This window comes from Xiphias gladius, chromosome 22 (assembly GCF_016859285.1).
Source record: "Xiphias gladius isolate SHS-SW01 ecotype Sanya breed wild chromosome 22, ASM1685928v1, whole genome shotgun sequence".
Taxonomy (NCBI): domain Eukaryota; kingdom Metazoa; phylum Chordata; class Actinopteri; order Istiophoriformes; family Xiphiidae; genus Xiphias; species Xiphias gladius.
Window position 1 is genome coordinate 14,378,298 of NC_053421.1, and position 11,049 is coordinate 14,389,346.

The window sequence follows — 11,049 nt, forward strand, 5'->3', positions numbered from 1 at the left end:
CAGGCTGAAAAAAAGAACGGCTTCTTGAATTATAAATATGCCTTGTTTTTTTATTTGAAAGGAACCAGGAGATTCCCTATTTACGTCAAAAACAATGCTTATACTGTATACAATAAATATTTTAGCTCTGCCTTTAAAAAACCTAACATCTTCGGATGCGAGTATTATTAAGGTACTTTTCAATAAAGGTAAACAAAAAGCATAACGGTTAAACAAGAAGAACGGCATGTTATTTATCTTCCTATATTCCGTTATACAGTGAAATATACAGTATAAAATGGTCCATTAAGTGTCGGAACTACCCATAACATTATGATGTTTCATAACGACTACGTTTACTAGACGAACGAGATGCGTTTGATTGGTAACGAACAGAATTTCAGGCGGGTGGAGTTTCTACCAGCACGTAGATATTTGAGAACCGCTTCGACGTCGTACTGTAACGGTTAACGTAGAGTTACGAAACAAGCGCACTAGCGGAACGCTTTAGCTAACGTTATTTAGGTCTATAGACAAGTGATTGAGTTTGAACTATAACGATGTTACCACTACAAATCTTTAAACATCAAGGAGAGTAACGGTCATAGGACTGCTAACTGAAAGTTGATATCTCGTTTCGGGGATATATCAGTGAGAGTAAAATTACCTTTAGCTCGCCTCTGCTTGGACTGGGGTCCAATCGTTTGCTAGCTCTCTGCTGACACCAGTTCTGCTGTTGTAAATCAGTGAATCAGGCGAGTAGCGACATGTCAGAGTCCGGCCACAGTCAGCCCGGGATGTACGGGCAGGGACGCAGGAGGAGACGACGCCGGGGAGACAGAGATGCTGGACCCCCGGGGCAAAATCTGTCTGGTCCCAGTCGGGATCGAGAATACCAACCGAGAGAACGAAGGGTAATACAAACACATGCTCACACACTAATGGAGTCTGGGATTTTTTGACTGCTGGTATAAGTGAATAGTGACTCGCTTTTATGTGTCTGTTCAGGATGGTAGCGAGGATCCGCCAGGCCCACTCATTCAGAAGACCCCTATCATTCTTGCAAAACCCCCCGGGGAAAGGGTACGTTGGCTTGTCTCAGATTCTAAGCTCTTTTTGTAATTCTCTCTTTTTTTAAAACATTAACGATAATGCATAGCATGATATTTGAACGTTAAGATTTGTCTAGGTAGTGTTTTGCTTGCAGGATAGTCAGACTGGCTACACGGTAAGAATATGCATTGGTGTGACTGTAATAGGTGAAATCAAATATTATATTATGGAATTTGAGAGCAAAGTTTGGCAGCTGTTATATTTACATCAATTTATTTGGTAGACGCTTATATCCAAGGCGACGTAAGGTACGTATACATATACATAATTCTCTTTAGAATTTAGGACTACATTAACAATGCAATAACAAACGAGTCACAGTTAATAAGTGATCATTACAGAATGTGCGGTTATCTATTAAGCTCTTCTGCCTCTCTGCTCATGTGATCCATTGACTTGTGCTGTTAAATTGATCCTTTTCAAGGCCAAGCCATCGCAGAATGCACCTGTTAGCGGAGCTGCAGTCCTGGAGAAGCCCATCATGCTAATGAAAGCCAGGGATGATGGAGGAAAGCCGGGGACCCCTCCAGAGGCAGCAGCTCAGCCGTCCGGTCACGGGCCCTCCAAGATAGAGAGAGAAGGGCAGCGACCTACCCAGCCTGTATACCAGATCCAAAACCGAGGAATGGGCGCTTCTGCATCGAGCAGTGCTGTGGACCGTGAGTTACTGTAGATTTCAAAAACAGAACTATAGAAATTGTAATGTGAATTATAAATGTTACAATGATGTTTACAAATGCTCTACTTGGATGCCCTCATTAAGGCCAAGTTACATGGGCAGGGAAAATAAAAGTACATTTTTCTCTATCGTATGACTTCCAGCCATGGTTGGCCAGTCTAAACTCCTCCCTCCGGAGAAGATGAAGCACAGCATTAAGCTTGTGGATGATCAGATGAATTGGTGTGACAGTGCCATGGAGGTGAGTTAATGTTTGATGAATTTAATGGATTGTGGAGAAATTGTATTAAATAATTGAATAATGTTTTCAATATACTGTATTGTTTTAACTCAAAGGAAGTTTCTTTTTCTTATGATGTTGCAGTATCTGAGGGACCAGACAGACATGTTGGTGGTGGGAGTCATTGGCCTTCAGGGAACTGGAAAATCTACGATCATGTCACTGTTATCTGCCAACACCCCTGAGGAAGATCAAAGGTAAGGTTAGTCGAAACACCAACAATAAGCTTGTGCTCTTAAATTGTCAGTTATGTGGGAATGATGTATTGATTTCATTTAATAATAAAGTGATAATAAAATCCAATTTTGCAGCTGTCAGAAGTGTTGTAGCAAAAATACTAGGCAGAGAAAAGCAGTCGAAAACAGGACAGCGGCTAAAAGATTAAGTCCACAGTTAAAAATTGCTGATGAGGATGAGGCTTCCCCATAATGACAGAAAATGTTCTCTACCATGTAAGAGGAATTTGAAACAATAAAATAATGTGTTCCTGACGCCAATTTATAATATGAAGACACCAGTTAAGAACTGTTAAGGACTGAAATTTAAGTTTTGTAAAAATCTGTCAGTAAAAGTTAGTGTTAGACAAACAGTACTGATTTGTCCAAACCTGAAGCATTGTTACACCAGCGACAGCACCAGCAGAAAAATCATCTCCAACTCAAGTAGTTAAATGCTTTGATCAGGGCTAGAATGGTCTACTTAAAAGCAGAATATAATCAAAGAATGCAATTATATTGAGTTTTTGTCAGTGCCACATAGTACCCAAACACCTCACCTGTTATTACAGGTTATTATTATAAAGGAATATATGGGCAGGGTTTAATACAAATGTCGGCTTAAGATAAATTAAGAGTGAACTGTCAGCCCCAGTTTGTCTCTCGGTTCATTTTGTATTCATATCGCTCAGTTGGAATAGAAGTAGTGTTGCAAAAGCAGCTCACCCATTTAAAATTAAAATAACAAAAACAGATAACACAAATCAATAATAAATTCCTATCTATGTTTTTTCTTCCCATCAGCATTTTTCATTTTAAAGCCGCATATAGAAAGTGTGAACACAAAGTTGAAATGTAGTAAACCTACCTGCTTCTGTATAGGTTGTGCCCTGTTTCAGCTTTCCATTCATTATTTTGTTTTCTAACAATATAATGGGGGCGACTGTGGCTCTTGAGGTAGAGTGGGTCGTAAACTAACCGGAATATCTGTGTGTCGATCCCCAGTTCTTTCAGTCAGCATGTCGAAGTGTCCTTCGGCAAGATACTGAATCCAAAATTGCCCCCGATGTATCATTGGTGTGTGTGAGAGTGTGTGTAGAAAGCGCTGTAAGTATATGGGGAAAAAAAAGCGCTGTATGAAAGTGTGTATCTGAATGGGTGAATAAAACGCTATATAAGTGCAGTTAACAAAAAACATTTAAAACCTACTCAGTGTGTGACACTGTACACACACTAATTTACTGATGTGACCATTGTTGTGAAAGGATCTGTGAGTTGCGCTCGCAGTGAGAGACAGACTAGTTAGTGATGGAGGACATACTGTGTCCTTTGTTTGGAATAAGCATGCAGATTTCTTTGCACAGGGGTTATGTATTCAGAGCCCAGACTCAAGAAATCAAGGAAAGAGGAGGAAACCAAAGCACAGGGATTGATTTCTTCATCACTCAGGAGAGAGTCATCTTCTTGGATACACAGGTAAGAATGAATTACTGTGGCTACAGAGTAGTGTTGCACGGTATACCGATCTAGAAAGGTATTGCAATACCCTGCTATTAAAAATGGCACTGCACCCCCTTTTAAGAGCCATACTTACTGAGTTGGGTTGTCATGCAACAATGAGGTAGTGTGTGTGCAGCTCTCTGCTTCCACTCTCTGCACTCTCTGTGTACTGCTTTCACTCACCATGAAAGTAACAAAACAATAAGCATGGCTGCAAATACAAGTGCTCTTGCAAACCGTCCACGGCTTGTCGCCAAAGCAGACAGACAAAGCGAAATATGACATAATTTTGCTTATATAGCCGACAGTCAGGGCAAGCCCACGGACGCCACAGAGCCCATCTGAGAAAGATGTTTTTAACCCTATGCAGACCAAGGGAGCCAAAACTTGGCAAAGCATCTCGCCGACAGACTTGCTGATCTGTTTAAAGAATTCAAAGAGCGCCAGGTTAACGAATGTGATAGATAACATAGTTAAATCATGCCCATGCCCTGAAATATAAGTCAAATGAGTATGATTTATTTTGTGAATTTTTCACCATCAGTGGTAACGTAAACTTGACCATAACTGGCAAGCTGCTAAAAATGAGAGCTCACAAGTATGCAGATCATAAACACCAATTATAAATGATCAATATGTACTCAATCAGAACTTGTAGTGGTAATCATGGCATATACATTTTTATCAATAATTATTACTATTACAAGAAAATCAAGGAGGTGTATTTGCTCTTATTAAATACTGTTTAAAAACATATCTGGTTGCAAATATAAAATTAACTGTCAAAGAAATCACATAAACTCAAGTATAGGGGACATCAGATTAGCACATACCATGTAAAAGCTTTAATAACACTACGACCTTGATCTAATTATTCACAATAATCCAGTTATTAATGTTGGAAATGGAAAGATTCAATGTCAGATGATCCATGGTGATGAAGCTCAAACCCAGGATTATTAGCCTGCACACTACAGTAGTGCACTAAAGAAGACTGAACACAAATGATTCAATAACCCCCATTGGTGGAGGTCTGCGCCCTACTAATGGAATTCTCTAGTATTCTATTTAGTCAAATTAGATTTAAAAATTACAATTAATGCGAACAGACTCGTGGTATTGTTACAGCATCGAGATATCTAGGTAGGTATCGAATTGAAGTCGTAGTTTTAGTATTGTGACAACGTTAATACTGAGTCAGTTTCTCTTTTTTTCTGTAGTGGTTTCAATTTGCTGTCAGAATGTAAGTAAATTATGAACTGTGTAAATTGAAATGCAAACTTGGAATAGAAGGAAGGTATGGTTAGACTGTAAAATAATTTGGTTGGGGATTGATGAGCACCAAAGCAGCAAGTTGTGTGTTAATGCCTTTTTTGCTTCTTCAGCCAATTCTCAGCCCATCTATTCTGGACCATCTCATCAACAATGACCGGAAGTTACCTCCAGAGTACAACCTCCCTCACACATACGTTGAGATGCAGGTCAGTGGGCGGCCTGCAGAGGGCAACGTGTGAAAACATTAGTTGTTTATGTGAGCTCTGGTGCATAACCTCCAGGAACTGATATATACCTTTATGTCGTCTAATTCACTGTTTAATGATGGTTTGGTGGTCATTTTAATCCTGTTAACACACATTCACATGTAACCACATTAGTAACCTCTCTATAATCTGTCAACAGTCTCTTCAGATCGCTGCCTTCCTGTTTACTGTGTGCCATGTGATTATTGTGGTTCAAGACTGGTTCACTGACTTAAACCTCTACAGGTAGGTACTTGTTTATTTACGATGGATCTGTGTAATACTCACTACCCAGCTCTACAGTACAAAAGGAGAGGTTAGCTCTCAGTAAGGCTCTGACAAGAACTTGCAAGTCCCCTCCTCCCACAGGAATGTTGAGCATTTCATTTTATATCTTGAGAGGATATTTGTCTTCTGCTTTTTTATGAGCTCAATAATGTTATTCTTTCAGTTGGTCTTGTAAACAACAAATGCAGGCGAACCCAGACCTGTTGAAAATGACTACCTACGTGCTTACACTCACTTATCTTGTGTAAGCACAAGATAAGTGAGTGTGGTCCAATACACCATTATCTGTTCATCTGAACAGATAATGGTGTCAACAGATGATTACTCTATAGTTGGAAGCAATATCTGTGATCAGAAACCGTGATCTGTTGTTATGCTGCACGCAGCTCGAGTCTGCAAATAGCAGGGCACAGTGAAAGGACATGGTGACCTCGCTGAGAAGTTGGAGGTGTGCAGTGTGTCGCCTGCAGCTCATCATCTAACAGCTCACCGTGGCTGCTCCTTTTTGTTTCATTACTCCCTGCAATATTTGAAACTGACCCGCTGTCCAAAAATGCCCCAAAAGACCCTTGTCTTGTTTTGTAAACGTGTTTTTGATGAACAATAGCAGCTAAGTGCTAAGCTCATTGACAAACACATTGCATTTCCTGTGACTACCTCATGATAAAAGTCAGCTCGTGTTTTGCCAGTTAAAAGCTTTTAATGTAAAGCTGCAGCATTAGGAAAGGTTTGGTTTTCATTAGCAGTAACTTTATACAGATTTTTTGGCTGGACCACAACATCGGGGCCATCCCTAAAAACAGGAATGTCCGTGACTGACTGACTGAGTGACTGATAAAGTTACACCAATGGTCAGCTGAATGCCGCGGGATTGAGTGCTGATGTTATACCATTGCTTAGCCTGCCATGTGTTGAAGTTTCACCATTGGCAGTTGCTCTCTCAAAATGAATTGGCGCAAACAGTTGTGATTGTGTCATTAGGGGGCGTTTACAGGCAGTGTTGCCAACTAAGCACCTTTGTCGCTAGATGTACCGGATTTTCACACCCCTTTAGCGATTTTTCTTCACAAAAGTACCTAGCGACATATCTAGCAACTTTTTAGACAAGGCATAGCTACTTTCCGTAGAGGAGAGTTGCCAGTATTCCCTCCGCAGGCACACATTTCTATGTGTCTCATTTAATTGCCCACATGGCAGCTGACAGAGATGTGAATGAGTTTCTAACTTTCTCTGAGTGATCATTTTAAAAGTAAATACAGCCAAAATCACAGCACAGATGTTGTCTTTATCTTATGTGTATGGTGATTTTTGTCAGACGACATTGCGGTTATAAAATCAGCTTGAAAGTTCGCCTGGACGTGACTGCTTGTTGACATTTAGTCTTAAGTGGCCGCATTTCCATCACCATTTCATAATTGTCCCGTTGTCTGACAACATAAACCGGAAAAAACATGTAGATGAGAACAGCTTTATTGGGAATTTGGCTGTATTAAAATACTGTATATGTGAGCACAGAGAGTAGGAGAGAGGCAAACTCCAGCCATATACTAGGTTTTGACCTAGTCTTGTTTCCATGAATGTCGCCACACACACCCACTTCATAATACTGCAAATAAATAAATATTGCAATACTTTCATCAGTGGGCCATAGGTTGGTCACCATTATGTTACCTCATTTGGTGATAGATAGTGACTTAACAGACATTTATTTAAATGAAAATCTTCAAGATTGCCATTTTAAACATAATGAATTTGTAAAACAAATGTTGTCATAGTCTTACTTTCTCTCATATGGATCCAAATGATGGAAAAAAAGTGTATTGTATTGGACCATTGTGGGCAATGTTGCAAATCAGGGAGCAAAACTGCTTTATGGCAATATAAGAATTTTATATGATTAGTACATCCAAGTGATAGAATACCTTGATTTCTCCATTATTTAGTTTGCTGTATCAGGCAAAAACAGATTTTTTAAATCCATAAACTCTTAATTTATGTTGCAGAAAATTTACGATATCATGGTATATATTGATATCGTGCTATAAAATTACATATACTACATATACTGTATCTTCCACTCCTAGATGTTAGCCAACATCACATATCTAATGTACACAGTGCAAGTTGGAGTTAATCATTTGTTAAAGGTGCCCCTTTTTTTTTCTTTTGGCAAAAAAAAAAAAAAAAAATGCTTACATTAAGTGTTGCACATAAAATACTGTACACTGTGTGTATCCTTAAGGGTAGAATGCCCTTCCTTGATCATAAACATTTGCAACGCTGATTTTTGTGAAAATTTAAAATCCTGTACTTTTGACATGCATGCTTACTAGCCTACAGTCTTCCCTGCTTGTGTTGGCACATTGCTATACTTCTATGCATGTTACAGCCACCTGCAGATCAGCAGAATCGTGTGAAACTGGTAGCTGCAGCGTGTATGGCATTGCCCGCAATCTCCTACAATACAAATGCAGTGTTCAGAGCAACTTTAGCTCTGCGTTAAAAAATGCAGCTCTCTAATTCATTTGTATGGAGCCAGTCCGGGGGTGTTGCAAACACCTGCAAAACGACACAGGGTCGTCATCATGAACGTGACGTCATCCAACAAGGCACTGTGATGGTTAATCGAATGCATGCAAGTAGATTACTGGTGTATTACTTTCTAATGACTTTACCTTGTGATTGTTGTGACGAAAGATAAAATAACTGCTACCGTGTTAACTTTTGAGAGTTCCAAATCCTGTCTATGAGAACTACAAGTTTTTGTGCAGTGTTTTGGCATCTGATAAGTCTGAACACATTCATCTGTCACATGCCGGTATGCATCTCCCCGATCGTGCATCTCTTCCACACTGGCCACCCGTGTGAAATCATGAACAGTAGCCCAACCAACGCAGCTATTGCTTCTGGTTTGCAGATGTTGATATCACACCGGAAGTTTAATGTTATGTTTGTGGATAGGTTTCTTCAGACTGCTGAGATGCTGAAACCTTCCACTCCGTCTGCCAGCCATGACAGTTCTGGTTCTTCAGGCAATGAAGATGGTGCAGAGTACTATCCCCATATAGGTGACTTTGTAATGCAGAAGCACAAACACAATCTCACACACCAGTCAGGTTTAATGAAATTAACTTGAAAGTCTCTCTCCCTTAAATTTCTCTCTCACACAGTGTTCCTACAGAATAAGGCCAAACGGGAGGATTTCTGCCCAAGGAATCTGAAGAACATGCAAATGGTGGTGGACAAATTAATGGCCCACTCTCATCTCAAATACAAAGGTGCAACACAATAGGAATATTCTCCTCATAATTAATATATTCTGTTCACACTATGGTTGTTTAAAGGTCAGATCATGTTGAATCTTATTAAAAAATTGCTTCAACAAATATGCCGCACCTGCAGTCATTTCATAATATGTGGTTTGTTTTTAGGTACATTGTCCATGCTAGACTGCAATATCTTCCCTGGCCTGGGACAGGACTACCTGTCACCTGAGGTCAACATGTTCCTACTTCCTGTGCAAGAGAATGACGGGGAGGATAATCTGACTAGAGCAGGTTACAGAGAATTTACCTTACATAAGGCAAAACACAGTTTTCCTCCTGTATATTGTGTAAGATATGAATTAATCATGATTCCATGTTTAGGGTCAGGAACATACCCGCTCTTCTCCCTGCTCCCAGGGTTCAGAGGACACCCCTCCTTCTCCACCATGGTTTCAAAACTTCGCAGCCAAATACTGGCCATGCCCCGCTGTCAGCTGTCACACACCATCCTCACTGAGAAGAACTGGTAAACATCACACTCTTCTTTTCATTTCCATTTATAATAATATTAACTTCATTCATGTACCACTAATCAATAACATAGTGCTTTACACAAAAATGTAGAACAACTAAACGTGGCAATAGAAATGTTACGACAGAGTGGGCGTCATTTCTACTGGGGATGGGAGGACATGATTGATTTTCTCACTAAAGTCTCTCTGAATATTGTTCCCTTCCTGTTCAGCCACCGTAGTTCAGAAGAGAGAAAATCGGAGTTTTGATTTGTCGGTTAGCAGAACATGGTGGAACGAGTGCTTGGCAAACATTTTTCCAATGGGTTTCACCTTTCAGGCTACAGACAGTTTGCACTTCCTTATTGGGCTGTATGCTACCCAAAACAAAGACACTATTCAAACTGGAAAAGTACTTCCACCTCCTTTGCATGTTTTCCAGATAAAAAATATGCACAACTGGGCACAAATGTAAATCAAAATATAACAACTGAAATATTAAAAGCATATTTCAAGTAAAAAAAAAAAAAAAAAAGGTCATAAATTGAAGTACAAGCTTTTCGAAAGAAATGCGTTTTAATTTATATCTTGGTAGTACAGGTGCTAAATTGATCTTGGGGAAGGCTTTCCAGAGTCTTTATCGCAAAGGCACAATTACTCTTTTCCTGAGCTTTCCAAATAGATATGTTTATATGTATGTGCTAACTCTGCTGCTTAGGAGATACTTTTAACCTCAGGATGTTTTGTGAATACGGCTGCTGGTGTCTATAAATTTGTTTTGTTTTTACAGGTTTCACTACGCAGCTCGTATCTGGGATGGGGTGAAAAAGTCCTCAGCGCTGTCAGAATACAGCCGCCTGCTCTGCTAACAAGTGGTTGAACTCTTGTTATATACAATAGCAGTGCAACCTCTTATGTCCGGTTATCAGGTCACATAAAGAGAAATGTGGCCCTGAAGGTGGAGGCTATCGTTTGCACCCTACAGGAGGGACAAGTGAAACTGGAAGCTTGGTCAGTGTTGAAGAGTCGGACATAATGCAGGATGACACCACTTTTCTGTAGACTTTGGAAGGAATTAAAACCTGCAGACTCTTGTTGCACAGAAAGTCCGAAAGTTGTCTGTCCCTACGCTCAAGAAATGTCCTGTTCAAAAGACATAGCTGCACCCTGTGCAGGAGTGGCAAGTAAGAGCGAAAACCATGCACATGTCTTAAGCAAGACATGATAACATTTTTATTTGTAAGTCATTATTTGCTATTTGATATTGTAACTACAGTTTTGATGTAAATGTGGGGCACACATTTTCTGAGATGAAAATATACATAGCCTTCTTTAAGTTATTTTTTATTTTCTCAAAAGAGTAATTGTCAGTTACTCATAAATAAAAGAAAACTCCAGTGAAGTGATTGTACGTGTGGTTCTTAAACTGAACTGTGCTTTTCATTGCACGGGTTTGTTGCACTCTTCTCTTACAGGGCAAGGATGGTGTCAATCTCAGTGTCTATACTGAATTAAATCTTTTTACAGAACAGAGCATAAAATTACATTATGATGCTAACATCAACATTTTAAACATGTAAGCAACAGGAAATATGTCTCAGCCACATTTTTACGGTAAGCAGCCCTCATTTCTCAAAATATAGCACGCAAACCTTCCGTACTCTGTGTCTAAGCTTTGGTCTTGTAAGATAGGTTTC

The 11,049-nt window shown here is 39.7% G+C and overlaps 1 protein-coding gene across 1 annotated transcript; it reads left to right on the top strand.

Annotated features, from left to right (window-relative positions):
* The first annotated feature begins 437 nt into the window (after nt 1-437).
* smg9 (SMG9 nonsense mediated mRNA decay factor) lies at nt 438-10,736 on the top strand. The gene is made up of 13 exons (XM_040117001.1): nt 438-893; nt 988-1,062; nt 1,517-1,751; nt 1,915-2,012; nt 2,136-2,248; nt 3,631-3,742; nt 5,152-5,247; nt 5,447-5,532; nt 8,536-8,642; nt 8,745-8,852; nt 9,006-9,131; nt 9,222-9,366; nt 10,143-10,736. The coding sequence occupies exons 1-13, from the start codon at nt 747-749 to the stop codon at nt 10,219-10,221; spliced, it is 1,527 nt and encodes a 508-aa protein (XP_039972935.1). The 5' UTR covers nt 438-746; the 3' UTR covers nt 10,222-10,736.
* Nucleotides 10,737-11,049: the final 313 nt, after the last annotated feature.